Source organism: Sorex araneus, chromosome X (assembly GCF_027595985.1).
Source record: "Sorex araneus isolate mSorAra2 chromosome X, mSorAra2.pri, whole genome shotgun sequence".
Classification (NCBI taxonomy): domain Eukaryota; kingdom Metazoa; phylum Chordata; class Mammalia; order Eulipotyphla; family Soricidae; genus Sorex; species Sorex araneus.
Genome location: NC_073313.1, coordinates 92,732,319 through 92,752,876, shown reverse-complemented (window position 1 = coordinate 92,752,876; position 20,558 = coordinate 92,732,319). Strand labels below are relative to the sequence as shown.

The 20,558-nt window shown below is 35.7% G+C and overlaps 1 protein-coding gene across 1 annotated transcript in view; it reads right to left on the bottom strand.

Annotated features, from left to right (window-relative positions):
* Positions 1-20,558, bottom strand: part of TENM1 (teneurin transmembrane protein 1) — a 1,051,200-nt gene that overhangs the window by 624,860 nt on the left and 405,782 nt on the right. Inside the window, exons 4-5 of the mRNA XM_004606346.2 lie at positions 20,036-20,296; positions 18,877-18,933 (exon numbers count right to left, since the gene is read on the bottom strand). Of these exons, the coding sequence (XP_004606403.2) occupies positions 18,877-18,933; positions 20,036-20,296 (318 nt within the window). The remainder of the gene's footprint in view (positions 1-18,876; positions 18,934-20,035; positions 20,297-20,558) is intronic.

Sequence of the window (20,558 nt, the reverse complement as noted above, 5' to 3'; positions counted from 1 at the left end):
CATGTGACAAATCACCAAATTATCCTCTAAGTATATTAGCTTAATTGTGATATACTTCATGGAGTTTTATCTAGCTTCTTTAAGATTATAAAGGTACTCTTTTCTATGTTCTTATTGCAATTTGGAAATAGTTAATCTATTAAACATAATACAGAGAATTGAAATTGCTTTTATCTATTTCGACAGTGTGTTTTGTAGGGCAGACACTGAGATTTAATCTATATTTTTATCTACATATTTTTATAACTAGTAGTTATACAATAAATAGTTTTGAATTAGCAAAGGAATTCTAATTCATATTCCACAATACTATAACAACTGTCTAGTAAAGCATGCATTTTTTCACACTAACATATGTGTGTGTATTATTACACAATTTTCAGGAGGGAAACATCCATAATCTTTAGAATGGCATTTGAGTTTCTGGCAAACTGGACTCAAATCTGTCTCAGTTAGAATGCTAATATTGCTTAACTATACTCAATTTCTAGAACATGCCATGCCTTTAAATGTCTCTATGTTCATGTGTACTTTATTTACATTTTTCCTGAAGTGTTCTTCCTCTTCTTTTTTGCCAGGTTAATTTGCATTCATATTTCAAATATAAACTTTTATTATTCTTAATTTATTTCATTTTGTATATTTTAACTGCATGTATTTTATAATCTCTATTACAAACTTATTGTGTCACACTTTTTTATTCATTTATCTGCTTACCAACTCTGTCAAGTAGAGATGAATGTCTAGTGGTCTGGGAAAATATCTAATTATTAATTTTGGGGTCCCCAGTCAATGTTTCTTGAATAAATTCTAGCGCTGAAACAAACTTTAATAGATACTGACAAATGTTTAGCACTGTAGCACTGTCATCCTGTTGTTCATCGATTTGCTCGAGTGGGTACCAGTAATGTCTCCATTGTGAGACTTGCTGTTACTGTTTTTGGCATAGCAAATATGCCACAGGTAACTTGCCAGGTTCTGCCATGTGAGCAGGATACTCTCGGTAGCTTACCAGGCTCTCTGAGAGGGATGGAGGAATTGAACCCAGGTCGGCCACGTGCAAGGCAAACACCCTACCTGTTGTGCTATTGCTCCAGTCTGACAAATGTTTACATGTTAAATTTTAAAGAACAATTTTCTACTTGTACCTTATAGCTCCTTCAATGACATTACTTACTTAAATTTTGGACATAAGGACTTGCATAAATTATGTGATGTTAGCTCTTACAGAACTGTTTTACTATTTTTCACTTGAATACTATTTTCCACTTGAGTTTTTCCAAGTGTATTTTATTTCAATAATCTTAACTAATGAATTGAATTGACCATGCAGTGATCCAATCAAACCTGTGGTGATAGACTGTCTTGACAACTGGGAAAAAATATTGATCTTATTCTGGTCAATTAAACTAGTTGTATAGTGATAGGCCAATAATGCTATCAGAATTACTTTTATCAGCATCATTAGATCTAAGTAAGCAAGCAGCTAAGTAGAAGGCCTATGACCACATTTGTTTTTAATCATTTTCTCTCCTCACGTCTTCCCATAACTCTCTTATAACAGTGCCTTGCTCTCTCAGGGAATTTTTAAATGTTTAATAACTTAAAGAGTCTCATAAAATGGTAATAATGTTTCATATAATATCTGAAGTAAAGCAAATTAACACATTGCAGTTAATTATGTTTAAGGCATAAAATTGATTCTTTTCTCTTTTTAACTCAGTGACATATGCAGCATGCTTCTAATTATACAGGGAATTCATCACAAGGACTTGGTCTATAATAGATTTATATGGCAAAATTTATATTTAATAGTACATTAACATAGCTATAATATATTTTTATCTTTTTGAAAATGTTTTCTAGACGGAATTTATTTCCTTTCAGAAGCAATAAGATGAAACTTAATTGTTTCTTATAAATATGTCTTCTTTTTTTAAAAATACACTCACGATTATTAACTTATTTTTTAAAAAGTATTTTTAATAGAGGTGCCTGGAGAATGAAACATTTCTAGAGTTTGTATGGGCAATTAAATGTATTAAATCTGTAATTTGGTACAGGGTACATTATGTATAAAATTATTTATTTAATTTTCTTATTACTATTTGATATGCAAACTGTTACCAAAATGCATTCAAAGTTTAAGAATAATTTTATATTTTTATAATAGTAAATGTTGACGTGTTTATTTTGATATGACTTTAGGATTTACAAAATACTTGGAATAAATATAAACAATAATTTGAATATATTTCATTTTTCAGTATCTTAAGAAATGATCATGCCTGGAGTAAGTATATGTATATATACCTCTTGTGTTAAATAAATTGCTATGATATCATATACATATTGGAACATGTGACATTTAACACATTTAATTTATTTAACAGGAAAAGAAAATAGAATTGCTGACCTAAATTTCTTTATATATATTTCTTATATTTGTAATTTAAACCTATCAGAGTAAGAGTCATATGATAAAATAATTAAAAATCCTAAGAATTTACAAAGACATACACTGTGTTAATGGATATTTTACCTTTCTTGAAAATAAGTGGTTAGTAAATTATAATTAAGCTAGTAAAAGTGGACACCTTACATCAACTCAACAAAACAAAAATTCTAAGTTATGAAGGCCATACATTTGGGGACAAGATAATTATTACCATTAAAATGTGGCCAGGTTTTGCCAACAATTCATTCATATAAGTGTCCTATCATATATGTATAGGTAATACCATACCCTGGGTGTGTCTAGAACAATAAGTAGCAGAGAGGGACTGTTAGCCGCAGATGCAAGTAAGAGTCTCTTTCTGTTTATTTAGTTTAAGAAGATAGATTTTGGGCGGGGGGGTCATTAGAATAGAGGTTGGTAGGCCAAATAAATTTGGGAACGTTTATTAAGTGAACTCACATGGTAGGTCAAACTAGGAAATGAATTGCATATACCACATTAGGACCATACCACCTGCTTGTAAGGAGAGGCATCTGAATATCAACAGAGCATTAAAATCTACATTTTTAAATAAGCACCAGATATTTAAATGCACTATGATTTATATTAAAATTACAAGACCTATAAACAAATTATTGAAGAATGATTTTTCTGGAGCAAAACAAAAAATGAACAGGCATAAACAGCAGAGAGTCAACAGCAAAGAACAAGCAGCAGTCTTTTCTCATCCATATCAGGACTGTGTAATAAATTACCCTCTTCTCTCTCATAGTGTCAGGAGAAAACGATGTTTAGATTAAACCTTGCTAAGGCCTAAAAGGATAATTTGTCAGTATTTTCCAGTTTACTACCAATGCAGTATTGATTTGTTAGGGCCCTTCTTTCTATTTTATTTACACTAATTCAATCTGGAACAACTGAAACCTACCTTGTTGGAAAGCAAGATATTTCTTTAAGTCTCACAGGCCCAAGGTATAAGGTACAAGAAAAAATGTACAAATTATTCTTTCTAGTTCTTGTGAGTAAAGACCAACTTCTTCATTGGAGGCAAACTATTATTAGAGAAAACCACTTTCTGCTGAGCTTTACCTTGGGCTAATTTCTTTTTATAAAATCTTGCCTCTTAGGAGAATGTGATCAAAATTTTTTTCCAGATGACTGCCCAATTTAGCAGACTTGTGACTCCATTTATAGGCAGCTGCTTAGGAACATGAAGCAAAACAGAGACATCTTGATAAACTTTCTTGCAGCTGAAGTTGATAAAAAAATGAATGAGCATCTTGGTTTATTGTAAAAATGAGAGAGTACAGGGATAGAAGATAAAATTATTTTACAATTCTTATTGTTTTCTAGACAAATTATATAATTTAACAAAGGTGTCTTATAGAACCAGGAATAAAACAAAAGATAAAACAGCCAACAATGAACTTTATGCACATGTGCTGAGGGCAGGTAGAAAAAAATTTAGAGATATATTATGTACTAAATTTATGGAGCTAATATTGTCTGTTTTGTTTTATTGAAATGTTGTGATAGCTTCCTCCTATTTCCTTTTGGCGGTATCGCACTGTGAACTGTGGTACTGTTTTGATACCAGTAACTATGTCGGTACTGGTATAAAATTTGTAGGTTGATGGATTTATAATTTATCAAGACTGAAATGTTGAACTTTCATTTCCTAGTCTTTTTCCAACAGACATTTCTTCAAATTGACATGGACCTGGATTAGTAAAATCCTTAATATCTTCAAACACTTTCTTATCTTAGTGTTAGCTTTGTTTGACTGCTTCCAGAGTCACATTTCTTTTATTTACTTGTTCTGTTTTGTTCTTGCTTTTAGCAGTGTGGGAATCAAATACAGGCCTTACACATTCAAGCACTCAACCTCTGATCCATATCCCTCAGTCCAGACTCTCATTTCTTGACAATTTTAATGGTATTGATTGATCAATTCTAATTGGAACTCCTTTTGTAAAAAATTAATTGATGCATTATGTGATAAAATATGGTTGTATCTTCATGAACAAAAGGTTTAATAGTTTCCACTGACAGGAGCAGGCAACTCAGTCAGACAACATATCAATTTAGGCGATGCTTAAATGAATTAGCCTATTTGACAGTTTTGATTGACTTGCTCGTTTTCATAAATCACTAAAAAAGATACATGTATGTGATTATTTGTTTAGTTATTTATGGACTCTATTGGTTGTTCCAATTTTTTAATCTTAAACTGTGCTGACTATAAAGATATCTTACAATACTCATTTTAGTTGTAGTCTAATTGTGATTGAATAGGTTATGTCTACATGCACTGACTTGATGCATCAATTGCAGTTGCTTTTCCCACACACAGATTTACTAAAAATATTTTGTTTATAAAAATCAATCCAGTCATCACAAACATAAACTAAACAAAATCAGTAAATCAGAAAGCTGATCTGATAATAACAACTGCTATTAACTGGGTGGTTTAAAAATCAGTGACTATCACTCCACCGAGATGCGACCCGGGTGGCCACACATATGTGTGGCCACTCTGATGCTGATCGACCACGATCCAGAGGCCAGCTAGACTACTTTTGGTACCAGCAGCTGCTTGCAAAAATGTCTCTAGACTGTGAACTAAGCCATAGCCCCATGCTGCCTCAGGAAGGGAAATGATGCAATTTCTAACATAAATCTCCCTGACTTAGTTACTAAGATACTAAAATACAGAACTCCCAAACCATGTGGCCGCTATTGTGACTTCATATCTCTTCATTCTCAGCAATGGAAAACTAATTATCAAATGCTTCCTTGTCAGCAAGGCTGTTTTTTTAGGAGAAAATCCAACAACAATAGTGAGTTTTGTGTTGAAATATGGAATGTAATCAAGGTAAAGAGAAAGTGAAGTGAAATTTATCAGCTATGCAGGCAGGGGTGGGGTGTTTGGGGGTGGGAGGTATACTGGGTTTTTTGGTGGTGGAATATGTCCACTGGTGAAGGGATGGGTGTTTGAGCATTGTATAACTGAGACATAAGCCTGAAAGCTTTGAAACTTTTCATATGGTGAGTCAATAAAACAAATAAATTTAAAAAATCAGTGACTATTTATTAGATCATGGGCCATGGCATTTAAAAAGCTAATTTACACATATAGACAAAGGCTTAGATTCAGTATAAGAAATAATATTTAACACAATAAAATATTTAGTTCCATATAAATACATAGCAAAAATATAAATAAGTGCATAACTCATATTTACTTAGTCACTTGAACGTATTTATTAAATACCTACTAAGTGCTCTCAACCATTCTCAGAGCTGTACATTCTTTACTGAACAATACCAAAACCTCAAAAAAATAAACATGTGAAATTTATAATTCTGGTAAGGGGAAGTAGAAAGTAAACAGTAATCACAGAACATAAATTATATAGGTGATAATACATGCTGTAGGTCAAACTAGGATATATGGAATTGGAAGTGCAGAATTGAGAATATAGTTTCAATATTGTATAGTATGGGTCAGGTAGGTCTCTCTGAGAAGACATTAGGACAAAGATTTGAAAGAGGTGTGAGAACTTGTGTGAAATAAGGAATAGTACAAGCAGAAGAATCAGCTAAAACAAAATCCCCAAGGCAGAAGTGTACCTGAAGCTATTTTAGAGATGAATAAAAGATGCCAGTATTGTTGGAGCATAGCTATAAGAGGAAATGTAAAAGCTGATGAAGTGAGAGAGATAACAGGGAGTTAGAACATGGACAATATTTTAGGCCACTTTAAATATTTTTCTCTGAGTGAAATGAGAAACCATTGCAGTATTTTTGCTGTGTAGGTTTATATTTTAAAAGGATCGCTGAGGGAATTTACTGCAGGAATCTGACAAACCTGGATTAGAAAGATGCTAAACAAATCCAGCTGAAAGAAGATAGTGATGTGGACAAACAGCTGATACTAAATTGTGTTTACTGACAAAGAGGATAAGGCATGACAGTGAGAGAACTTTCAGAATAACTTGAATGTCTTTGGCCTGAGCAAGTGTTGGCCTGGAATTTCTTTCCATCAATTTAAGTAGGCAAGATCACAAGTAGAAAAAGTAAGGGATAGATGTAAGATAAGGGATTCAAACTTGGACAAGTCAAATTTAAGTGAACTATAGTCCTCCAAGTAAGATTATGAAGCAAGTAGTGGAAAATATATATTGTAAGAGATATCAGACGAGATGCAAATTTGAGAATGATTAGTATACTAAATGGTGTTTTAAGCTTCAAACTGGATGAAACGAGACTAACAGTATAAAAGAAGATACTATAGGGCACTTGCCTTGCACAAGGCCGACCCATATTCAATCATTGGCACCCCATATGGTCCCTGGAGCCCGCCTGGCGTAATCCCTGAGCATAACTTTAGGAGTATACCCTGCACATCATATGGTGTGGCCCACAAACAAACAGAAGACATAAGGAAATAAACTACTGGTAGAATCCAGCATTAAAAGAGCGGAGGACAAAAGCCTTCCAGAATCAGCAACTTAGAGAAGTGAACACTGAGATTAGAGAAAAACGGAGGAAACACGACCACCTAGAAACCATATGAAAAAAGCATAGGGAACACGGGTTAATCCAGAAATGGGGGTTAGAGAGCTAACTCACGGGGTTGAGGGCATGGTGTATGTGTCAGATGGCTGGTTTGATATTTGCCACCACATGATCACCCACACATCCTAAGGAGTTTTTCTTTTTTTTTTTCAGCAAAGCAAGAAACAAATGACCAAGCACATAGCTGTGAATAGCCTTTGGTCACCACCAGGTGAGTCTCAAACCCAAAATATGGGCCAGAGAGAAAGAGAGACAGAGACAGAGACAGAGAGATAGAGAGAAAGAAAGAGAGAGAGAAAGAAGCAAGAGAGAGAGAGAGTACAGCAGGTAAGGCCTTTACTTTGCACTCGGCTATCCTGAGGTCCAATCTCAGAGTCTTATATAGTTCCCTGAACACTGCCATGAGTGATCTCTGAGCACAAAGCCAGGTATGGCCCCCACACAAACAAATTATCTAAAATAAATAAAATAAAGTACTATATGGTTGAAGTTCAACTTTTGAATTCAAAAGTTTTACAAGGATGCCAATTTTTTACTAGTAAACCTTACTAAACCTTTATATTGGAGACTTGTAGTGGCCACTATTGGATTATTTAAGCAAACAAAAATGTACCAGGGAGCTATACAAATAAAGGAGAAATTAACTCTTAAAAAGGTATTTTACACTTAAACCAAACTAAATGAAAATTAACTAAGCACAAATTGTTTAGAGAAACACTATCAATTTGGTGTCCTATTTTTCTATGAAATTAGCTTCCTGAATTTTTAAGGCTGTATCAATTTAATGCTAGGATTACAAATTTTTAGATGCACTATTATATAATTTACAATAATAATCCACTTAATTGTTTCTAACTTTATTTCCTTTTTTTTGCAATAGTGACATTTGGGTTATTAACCTATATTATAAATTTTAAGTAGCTGGTAAGTGTGGAAATGCTAACAGACATTCTTCTACTATTACCTCACTTAAATTGAAACTGAATTCTGTGGTTTTACATGTTCAAGTGCAATTATTGAAATCAGTTGACTTAGATTTAAATGTTGGCTTCAAAAGTGACTAGATAATGACACACTGATCTCACTCATAGTTAAACTGTCTCAGTTTTCACATTAGTAAATGGTATTATTGTTAATACCTAAACAGGATTGGTTAGAATTGTACTTATTAGTACCTATAAAACACATGTAAATGTTTGGCAGAGACAAAGCACACTATTTGTCAGATATAATGCTAAGTTTTATTGAATGCATTTTAAGTTTGTGCAGTTTTTCTTGTTTAAATTGACCTAGTTTAATCATAAGTTAGAGTAACAAAATTCTTTCTATTAAAAAGGTATTTGCATGCCTGACATGAACTGCTTTGTTGTAGTGTGCTATTCTTTCACTCTAGCTGTAATTTGACAGTATTTTCATTAAGAATGTTGAATCAGTATTCAGAATACAATTAGTTTGTAAATTTATTATGAAATTTCTTTGACCTGCGTAAATTTTTGAATTTTATTTTAGTACCGTGATTTACAATACTGTCAATAGTAGATTTTTATGAATACACCCTTCCAACACCACACCTACCAGCAGTGTGGCCATTACCCTCCACCATTTTTCTGCTTTAGAGATCAAATGCTTTTCTCACTTTCAATCAATTAAAAAAGATTTGGAAGTTGAGGTACCTGGAGGGTCCTTGGGGTTCAAGCACATACCTGAACCACCAAATACCATGGCTGGGGCAAGAGGACATGCGAGCAAGATCAAAAGACTGAGAAGTGTTCACATTTGTTATATTTCAAAACATCAAATATAATTTAGATGATGTAATCTTTAAAGATTTGCAGATTTTGACTTGAAGTGGTCTAATTCTGCTACTATTTTTTGGTTTGAGTAGTTCTTTTGGCAGTTACATTTATATTATGTGAATTAGAAAGTTTGTTATCTCTTTTCTGAAACCAATTTTGTCCATTTATAGTTTTGCTATAAATTCCCTGCCCACCCCGAGCAGAGCTCCCAGCGGCTGAAGACCACCGGAACCTAGCTACAGCCATGCTGGAGGCCCCTCTCCACACATTCGGATGGGCCTCATGTATGAAGGTACCCGCAGAGGAACCCAGGTGTGTGTAATCCCATCAACGGCCAACATCCAGAGACTTAAAAGCAAGCTCCCAGAAGATATCTTGTAGCCTGCTTCTCCCTCTGGGAGAAACTGGCAATCTTCTGAGAGTTTCCTGCCCCCATGGGACAGCCTTGCAAGCTTCCCATGGTGTATTCATATGCAAAATCCAGTAACAAGCTGGATCTCATTCCCCTGACCCTGAAAGAGCCTCCAGTGTGACATCATTGGGAGGTCCCAGTCGAGAGAGACTTCTAAGATCTCAGGGAAAGGACGAATGGAGAGGTTACTGAGCCCACTCCAGAAATTGATGATTAACGGGATTTCGTGATCGTGATCGTGATAGTTTTGCTATAAAAGCATCCATTCCACACAGATTTTAAGACAAGGGTGTCCTAAAAGAAGTACACAGAGTAGTTTCTTATCAGACATTCAATTTCCTCTTTATCCTTAGTTATTTTGACATTATTATTTCTTATCTTCTCCCCTTTCAATGTGTTATCTACTTCATTGCCTTTCTGAGAACTGGCTCTTGGACTTACTCATTAGTTTTAGATGCTCTATTATGCATCTTATAAAAAATGAGGTTAAAAGGTTAATTATGAAATTCGGAATCAACAAAAGACATAATTTTAAGCTGTTTGATTTTTTAAATTGTGTTGAAAAAATTAACAATATATAGTTAGAGATATTTGTTTTGTGGCCACACCAGAGGGTTGCTCGGGAATTGCTTCTGGTGGTGTGTGAGGGACTATAAGCAGTGCATGCAAGGCAAGCACGTTCACCTCTGACTGTTTCTCTGGTCCCAGTAAAAATATTTTAAAGTACATTACTTGGTGTAAATGAGGAAACACTGCAATGACCATTGACTTCTCATGCTTCACTAATGCTTTGGCAATTATTCCAGAGACTCAAATAAATCTCGAAAGAGATAACCTTGCCCAAAAATTTCTCAGACACCTGTTTCTAGTGGAGACTTCCCAGGCTGAGACCTCTGGGGTGCTCTCGCGAGGGCGGGTCAGCTCCTGCCCTGCCCAAACAAAGCCTCAGGGACTGGTTCCCACAACCCATAGCTGTCACCTAGTTAAGAATTCTCATTTTTAAAAAATTAAATTCAGAAAAAAATAATTTGAGCCATAACATAAACATTACCAGACACAACAAATTTTCTTTCTTTTCTTTCTTTCTTTCTTTCTTTCTTTCTTTCTTTCTTTCTTTCTTTCTTTCTTTCTTTCTTTCTTTCTTTCTTTCTTTCTTTCTTTCTTTCTTCTTTCTTTCTTTCTTTCTTTCTTTCTTTCTTCTTTTCCTTCTTTCTTTCTTTTAATTTATTTTTTAATTGACTCACCACAACAAATTTTCTTGTAGGTAATTTTCCTTATTTTAAGGAAGGATTCAGAAATATACCAAGTTTAGATTATAAAGATATCAATTGATGCTTCCCTTGCACACCTAAGTTTGATCCATGGCACTCCATATGATTCCCCAGTCCTCCAGGAGTGATCCCTTAGCGCAGAGCCAGGAGGAAGCCCTGAATATCTCCAGATGTGAACCCCAAATAAATTAATCACTGTGTTTGCGTACTAGTAAAATACTGAGGTTAATGTCCAAAAATGAGATACACTTAGGTAATATTGTTTTTCAATTACATAACTACTTAATGCTCTTGAAAATATTATTTGAAATTTGCTAATATGGAAATCCTTATAGTTACATTCAAATGGAACAGATGGTTATGTGGATCCTCATCAAAATAAATGATGGAAGGGCAGAAGGAATAGTAATTAAATGAAAAATTGATGTTTTATTTTTGGGGAGAACCCTAAGATTTCCTTTTTCTACTTCTCAGTATTATTTCAATATTCTCTAATATGCTTCTTATTAAAAAGTACTGCTTATAGTCTTGTAGATTAGATCAGAGGTCTGGGATACTTGCCATTCATGCACAAGGCCTTGAATTTGATTCCCATTACCAGAAAGCCTTGAACAGTATGTGGCATAGTGCTGAAGGCTCTGACCACCGCTGGGACAACTTTTGTGACCCCTGGACAATGATGTACCACTAGGCTGAGTATTGAGCACCATCAGTCTGATTTGTTTGGGCAATTATCTCTGGGAGTAGTGTCCAAGATCCTTGATCACTGCTCAGAAACTGTCCTCAGAAACTCCCTATCCCAAAGAAATTACTATATGACAAAAAAAACGGAGTAAAGGATAGTCAACCTATTTCTGTATTAGCTGGTGTCATTTCTCATTTTCTTCAGTTAATCTAAAATGCAATCAAGTATGATATATTAAAAATTAAGTTTCAATTGCACAGATATAAATAGTAAACTATTCTTTAAACAATACACAAGAAAAAATAATTAACACTGGCTAGCAATCTTGTGACTCTCTACTGACTACTAAACAATGATCAGTGCAAAGAATCAAGACAACCTTTTCACAATTTCACTTCCCACTTAGAAAAGAGCAACCTAAAGCATAGGCTCTGGAACTGGAAATTCATCTTTTTAAAATGGGTGTGATAGGCTCAGGTATATTTCTTTACATTTTCCAAAAGTTTATTGATAAACTATTCAGATAACTGCATTAACTCCTTTTGGTGCCTTACTCACTATTTAATCTACTGAGTAGAGATAAGTAATTGGAACTGTGGATGTGGTTCAGCTGGTGAAATATATTATTCTGTGCAAGGTCTTGGATTCAATTCTTGACACTAAAGGGTACCTAAAGCAAAGCAATGGACAGCCAAAAGCACAATAACACATAATAAATAAACAATGCTTTGAGATCAATGGAAACTAATCTAGATAATATAAGTAATTTTTTTTTCTTTTTGGGTCATACCCAGCGATGCACAGGGGTTACTCCTGGCTTTTCACTCAGGAATTACTCCTGGCGGTATTTGGGGGACCATATGGGATGCCAGGGATCGAACCCGGGTCGGCCGTGTGCAAGGCAAACGCCCTACCCGCTGTGCTATCGCTCCGGCCCTATAAGTAAATTTTAATGTCTACATAATTAATATCACCTTTGACTTCTAGACTCAAGTTTATTTTCATGTAAATATTTCTATGAATACTATATTCATGCAGAAATCACATTTAGATCTATAATCTGAATAAATATATATATCCTAATTAAAATTAGTTTTCAAGCAATTTACTTTCATAATTGATGTCATTAAAATATTGTTAAAATCACAATTTTGTATATTACCTGCTATCTATAAAATGAATCTACCTCTTTATGCTTGCATAATCCATAAAATACAAGTGATTGAATTTGACCACATATGATATAAAGAAAGGAGCTAGAAGGACAGTATGTGGGTTGAGGCAATAGCCTTGCGTGTGGCCAACTTTGGTTCCGTCCCCGGTACCACATGAGCCTCAAATTTTGTCAGGAGTGTTCCCTGTGCAAAAAGCCTGGAGTAATTCCTGGACACTGGTGTGGCCCAAAACTAAAACAAAAATGTGTGAATATTTATACACAAATATCTATACATCTTTACATACAGATATATCCTATGCACCTATTTCAAGGGACAAAGGACAAATTAGGAAAATTAAAAATGCATAAAATGGGATCAAGATTTACTTTTACCCTTAGAATATTCCCGAACATTCTGAAAATTTGTAAGAAATGTAAGAATTCAAGGGTACAGGGAGCTACTACAAGAGTTAGTGTACGTGCATATATCTGATTCCAAGCTCAGTCCTCAGCACCACATGTCTCCCTGACCATCAATGACTGCTACTCTGGTGGTACTCAGTACCACATGTTTGAAAAAGTTCCAAATTAGCAGACCCTGGCATTTAATTCTCTATCTGGTTGGTCAACTATCATTAGGAGTGATACCGCCCCCCAGTGCTTTGTGCATCACTTGTGAATCCTTTCTCAGAACAACAAAAAAAAACCTTTAGAAATATTAGTAAAGGATATCAATAAACAATTTAAAGAAGAGGAGATACAATGATCTGTCAATTACAAAAAGATTCCCAAGCTCATTCATGAACAACCTGCAAAATAATGACTCAAAATGTTACCATATCTCATCTATAAAACTGAGTATTAGAAATATTTTTCAAGATTGCTAGTGCTCACAAATATTTTGTAAAACATCCATCAGTGACATATCACACTAGCAGGAAGATAAATCAGTAAAGGGTAAATTTAGTAATATCTCTAAATAATGTTAAATGCATATATCCTGGATTCATTTTTTCTACTTTTAATAAACCATGCAATGGATACATGAGAAGATGTGTATAAGGATGTTAACTGCAGGACTTTTCTAAGTCCCATAAAATCATGGGAAATTTAGATGTTCTTCAAGGGGATTGGGTACTTAAGAAATAACTTATGTGGTAATTAAATAATATATAGGTATTAAGACATTAATACCTATATAGGTATTAATATAGGAGAGTCACTTGCCCACATGCCTGGCTGTCTTCCCCGGGGCCCCTTGGAGGGGATGGGTTCCAGCTTCCCTTCCTGCCCCAAGCAGAGCTCCCGGCGGCCGAAGACCTCCGGAACCTAGCCACAGCCATGCTCAAGGCCCCTCTCCACAGATTCGGACAAGCCTCACGCATGAAGTACCGGCAGAGGAACCCAGGTGTGTGTAATCCCATCAATGGCCAACATCCAGAGACTTAAAAGCAAGCTCCCAGAAGCCCACACAATATCTTATAACTACTTCTTCCTCTGGGAGAAACTGGCAAGCTACTGAGAGTTTCCTGCCTACATGGGAGAGCCTCCCAAGCTTCCCGTGGTGTATTCATATGCCAAAGCCAGTAACAAACTCGGTCTCATTCCCATGACCCTTAAAGAGTGTCCAATGTGGCACTGTTGGGAAGGTCAAATAGTGAGAGGCTTCTAAAATCTCAGGGATAGGACGAATGGAGAGGTTGTTGAGACCGCTCGAGAAATTCAATGATCAACGGGATGATGATGATGATGATGATGACAGGTATTTAAATAATGAGACAAATATATACAATGATATGAAAATATAAAGATATAATAGTTATAGGCATCATTATTTTTATTAGTGAACTTATGTGTCACTGTCACTGTCATCCCGTTGCTCATCGATTTGTTAGAGGAGACACCAGTAACATATGGTGAGACTTATAGTTACTGTTTTTGGCATACCAAATATGCCAAAGGTAGCTTGCCAGGCTCTGCCGGGCGGGCACAATACTCTCGGAAGCTTGCCGGGCTCTCCAAGAGTGGCGGAGGAATGGAACACGGGCCGGCCGCGTGAAAGACGAACGCCCTACCACTGTGCTATTGCTCCAGCCCCTTAAGTTACGTTCGGGCTGGAACTTATGTGTAAGTATAAAAATTCGGGAAATTATACGTAATACATTTCTGACACTGCCCATATCTAAAGAATAGACCTAAAACAGAGCAGAAGAAAGACATTTCACATGAATTTTCAATTCCTAGTTTTAATTTTTAAGCTATAAGCTGACATTTCTTTAACACAAAATACCAGCCAAAAGTACCTGGAGAAAAAGAAAGCAAACCATTTTCAAATCTAACTTTATAGTGGCTTGAATTTCAATATCATCAAAGTTATTTTCAATTGTCTGGGTATCATAGTCACATAGGAGTATCTCACCCACACATAAAAATAATACCAATAATTTATACACTTCTTCGATCAGTTACATTTCCAAAGCAGCCATTACAAAGTCAACTGTACTGTCTTACACATGCCTAATGGGTCCAACATAGCCATTACACTGTCAGTTATACAGTAGGGGCCGAACCACAGCTATTACCAATTCATTGCATTGTTTCACACACATCCTTCGTCATTCAGATGGCTCCTGAGGAACTGTTATCATTGCCACGGAAGTGTCCTGTATAACTTACACAAACAATAGGGAAAAATCCAAAGAAATGTAAAACAAAAAAATTCTTTCATTAACTGTACATGAGTGGTCTCACCTGGCCATATATTAGAAGTAAATAACTCCTTATTTGGGTATAACTATTATATGCCCTCCAAGAAACTCAGGTATTCAGTTAATCATTTTTTTCACAACTCCTGCTCCTCTGATGAAGCAATTCATGATCTGAAAACAACATATACATGCCCATGGTAGTATGCTGTTTATTTGTGACACATGGTATATTACCAGGGTTCTGTGATATGCCCCACAATAGGAATAGGGAGCAGTACTAGTAGATTTCTTTTTTTTAATTAGTGAATCACCATGAGGGTACAATTCCAGATTTACGTATTTTCGTGCTTGTGATTCAGTCATACAATGCTCAAGTACCCATCCCTCCACCAGTGCCCATTCTCCAACACCGATGATCCCAGTAACCCTCCCTCTTCCCCCAATCCCATCCCCCCCACCCCACCTCACCTCTGTGGCAGGGCATTCCCTTTTGTGTTATGGTTTGCAATAGAGTTATTGAGTGGCCATCGTGTTCTTGACTGTTACAAGGTCATATCAGATAACCCCTTACCTGTGAAATTCCTAAACAGCATATAAAAGATCAGATGGCCCACAATCATGGAAATCAATAGGGTTTCTGAGTAGCTTGAAATCTCAATCTACTTTTCAGGATCTACTACAACTACAATAGAGAATGCAGCAGTACAACTTAACCCTCACACAGGACTGAAAAACACCACTGCATTTCCTTTCACAGTTTTCTATAGTAAGCTGAACAGGATTGTTGGTCACTGAAATGCTATATAATTTGAAGCAAAAAAAGGGCAATGACTTTTATAGTGTGCAATGAGCATAAAGAAAGCTAGAACTGGGTAGGCAAGAGACTTTCCTGGAACACCAGATGTTTCAGAAGTTACACTGCATATCTGGTTAACCCTTGATAAGAGGTACTTCACTGTGTAGCACCTACCACACAGTATATGTATGATAAATTCATCTGAGCAAGCGCATCTAACATTTACTGTGATTGGTGTTAAAATAGCTATATTAAAAGTTCACAATAGCCAAAATCTGGAAACAACCCAAGTGCCGTAAAACAGATGACTGGTTAAAGAAACTTCGGTACATCTACACAATGAAATACTATGCAGCTGTTAGGAGAGATAAAGTCATGAAATTTGCTTGTAAATGGATAGACATGGAGAGCATCATGCTAAGTAAAATGAGTCAGAAAGAGAGGGACAGACATAAAGGGACTGTATTCATTTGTGGAGTGTAGGGTAGCATCACATGAGGCTGACATCCAAGGACAGTAGATACAAGGGCAAGAAGGATCGCCCCACAGCTGGAAGTCTGCTTCATGAGTGGAAGGGAGAAGGCAGATGGAATAGAGAAGGGATCACTAAGAAAATGATGGCTGAAGGAATCAGTCGGGATGGGAGACATGTGCTGAAAGTAGATAATGGACCAAACATGATGACCTCTCAGTGTCTGTGTTGCAAGCCATGATGTCCCAAAGTAGAGAGAGAGTATGGGGAATATTGTTTGCCATGGAGGCAGGGGGATGGTGGGAAAGAGGGTTTATACTGGGGATATTGGTAGTGGGGAATGTGCACTGGTGGAGGGATGGATGTTTGATCATTTTGTGATTGTAACTCAAGCGTGAAAGCTTGTAACTATCTCACAATGATTCAATATTTTTTAAAAAAGTAGCTCTTTAAGTTCTCTAGTGAATTCTGTGAGATTTTATAACCACTTGACTTTGATTGTGCTGTACTGAGAAAATTTTGCAAGAATCCAGTGGATAGGTTCATAGAAAGAAGAAAATATTTTTTTTGTTTATTGGGTTTTCTTTTGGCTTTTTGGGTCACACCCAGCGATGAACAGGAGTTACTCCTGGCTTTCGACTCAGGAATTACTCCTGGCGGTCCTCAGGGAATTCTGGGAATAGAACCTGTGTCAGCCGCGTGCAAGGCAAATGCCCTACCTGCTGTACTAGCGCTCCACCCCCAGAAGGAAGTATTTGTATTTCTGAATCTACTGTCAATTTGTAGTTGATGGAATCAGTAGTAGAGAACTAAGGCTGTGAGAATCCTCTTTCTCACTATATTTTATACATATTGTTGAAAATTATCTAGTTTATCTCAACTTTTGTCCTATACAGGAAGACCAGAAACTAGAGAACTGAAAGGGTCCGATGTTTGGCTCTGTATAAAGTTTTACAGATGTCAGTCTGGAAAGGAAGAGAGCCAACAGAAATGGCTTTGAAACAAGAAGCAAGTTATAGCAAGTATCTATGATGAATTCCTTTCTATGGCCGAGCCAAACTTGGTCTGGAGTCCTGTGAGGTATTATCACCGTGACCTATTAGCAACTTTTGTTAAAGTGCCTCAATTCGGTTACTTTCAATAAATAATACTGAATTATTTAAAGTTATTTGGCATACATTTATTACATTAATCTGTAAATTCAGGTTGGACATTTTATAACACTGAGCTTTTATATATATATATTTAGTCTTCAACACAGACCCTGGTCATGAATAGATTTTCATAATAGTATATAAATATAAAAATATATCATCAATAGCAGAACTATGAATAATTTATTTGAAAGGTATTTATGTATTTCCTTTCTTTAACTTATTTTTTGGGGTAGGGGGCAAACCCAGCAGTGCTTCAGTCCTTACTCCTAACTGTGCTCAGAGATCACTCTTTGCAGTGCTTAGGGAATGTGGAGTGCTGGGAATCACACCTGGATCGGCTATGTAAAAGGCAAGTTCCCTACTCACTGTATTCTCCCTCCAATTCCCTCTTCAGTTTCCTGGTAACCAATTTCATTTTTAATAATTCACATGTTTCATTTAAGCGGTTGAAAACATAATAATTTTAAATAAATGTTTTTGTGTTTTGGGGACAGATGTCAAGAAGTGGTATATATCGCTGGGTTATATGTCAGTTCATTGCAATTATTTGGAAGATAATGGGGATAAACACAGAATGGTCTCTTTCATATATGGGACCTAAAGGTACACAGTAAGGTGAAAACAAATGTCCAAAGACAAAATAATGGGATAATTGATCAACACAACTGAGTTGGGGGGGAGGGGTTAAGAGGGAAGGGTGTGGGGATCTTTGGGAGAGGGAGGTGCATACATTGGTGAAGGTTGTAATTTTGTAGTTATATGCATGAGAAACCAGTATTAATCATATTGTAAATCAAAGAATCACAATATTTTTTAAAAAAGTAATTATCGGAGGAATATCTTAATAGTGAAGTTTGTTGTTCTACTAGGACTGCCAAATCCTTTTGAGAATTGACCCCTGTGTCTCCTGTCAAAGGCAAATGATTAGAGACTATTATGACTCTAATTAGAGAGTCTCTGATTAGAGACCCATATGAAAATACTGTAGAAGATCCATACAGATAAGTTATCTCTCAGTCAAATCTTTTTCCTTAAAGCAACACACCTTTCTTATTATTGTCTACCAGGTTCCAGATTTAGTGGAGCTTTTAGTCTAGTACTTACAACAACTATAAGGCTATAAAAATCAAACTGAATTATTAGTTGATAATGAATATTAATATTGGTAGAAGGTGATACTAGAGTGGAGAAAGGGGGAAACAAGGAAGCACATAATTGATATAAAAATGTCATACAGGTGTTGACTTCTCACAGGTCCCACATTTGAGTAAAGCTGCATATTTCCTAATACACAGTTAAGCACCAGAGGACAAGAAATGGTATACTTAGGACAAAATCGAGGGACACAAAGTACTTTTGTGTTAAAATAATAGAAATCACTTGCCTTGAGTAGATCCAGCCTGAGCCTCCATGTCACAGCAAACTGGTGAGAATTTGAAACCTGTAATAAACATTTTACTAATTAGTCAGGAATACATATAATCATCAATGAAAATAAAATTTTAAAAAATCAAGTCTCCATGGAAATTTGGTGATAGTACAAAGTACTATTTTGAACATTTTGGTCTAAACAGTGGGAAAATGGTCATTTTTGATTATATCCATGTGACCAGTGTCCGCTATGGACAGAAAGAGGCAGAGAAGAAAAACAGAAATAGAGCCACCAATACAAGGTGTTTGACAAGCTATCTACCGCTTGAGAAAATACTAATTAGCCACTGATAACAGACCACGCCTGTGATTATGGTGGTGGGACCTATGAAATTTAAATAAATAGAATGAATAGTAGATTTATGTATTTAATAAGCACAATGTGTTTTCATGAAAAGATTATTTTTCTTCAGTAAGGGAAAAAGAGTAGAAGAAAAAAATCAACCTCTTCTCAACAAATCAAAAAGATTAAACTTCCTTTTCTAAAAGTAAATACATATATAATTTCAATTTAATAATAACTGTTGGTATTACCTATTGTCTGACAAATGGTTGATGTTAATTCACTTTCTGTTGTCTAGAACATATTTCAGTCAAATATAGTTTATTTGAATCTTTCTATACAAAAATAAAATCCACCTAACCTGGCTAATTTGAATCTGTCTGTACAGTTCAGACAGATTTATTTGTATCAAAAAAGCACATGCAGGATATATTTATTATATAAATTATGCATCTCATTGTTCATATATTAATATAAAGCCAAACTTCCAGAAATGAGTACTTTGTTTAGTAATCCCACCAGCATTGGACTGGAAAATAAAGATGAAAATAGAAGGTGAGTAAAAACTAAGATATGTACAATAACACTGACTACATGAGCTTATTTCCCCTGGGGATCACTAGAAATAAAAGTATTTTGTCTATCATTGTAAATAAATGTGTTTATTTGCCACATACTTAAGTGCCTTCTCCCTGGGAACCTGCTAACTTGCATTTCCATTTTGCATATGAAGTGGAAGACAGGCAGACATAGGGAAGAAAAACAAATCAAAGGCTATCAACTGTGTTTTTCTGAGTTTTACTTAAAAAAGCACAGAAAGTTGTATTACCGTTCTCCCCATCAGACTTCCTCTCGTGGTCAGTGTCAGTCAGAGACAATGCAGAGTTGGCCCGGCTGGACAAGCAGGAACTATGCTCTGATTTCATTCCCCTTATCCACATTCTCAGCGCATGATCAGGAGAGGCAGCGCCTTCTGTCTCTGTGTCCACATCAGATCCCATCTCTAGCTGGTAACCATGCCGAGAAGCACTGCGCATGTCAGTCTGGTAGCCGGAGCACAGAGTGTGAGGAGTTTCACAGAATTCCATCTCTGAGAAGAAATGAAGTTCAGAGAAGTTCAGAAGCATGAAGAAATACCCAGTAAAATTCTACTTCTTGCCTTAACATCCACTCTCCCCCATTGCTAGTAATTATGTGTTGTTCCCAAGTTAGAATTCTGGTCTTTTTATTTATGGGAGCTAGGATACTGTGCTTATTTTGCACTTCTGTAGCTTAAAATTATGCTCCTGTTGATTCTTACAAAGTACTGGAAGAAGTATGCCCAAAATAGCTTTATAGCTACAATTTTAGGT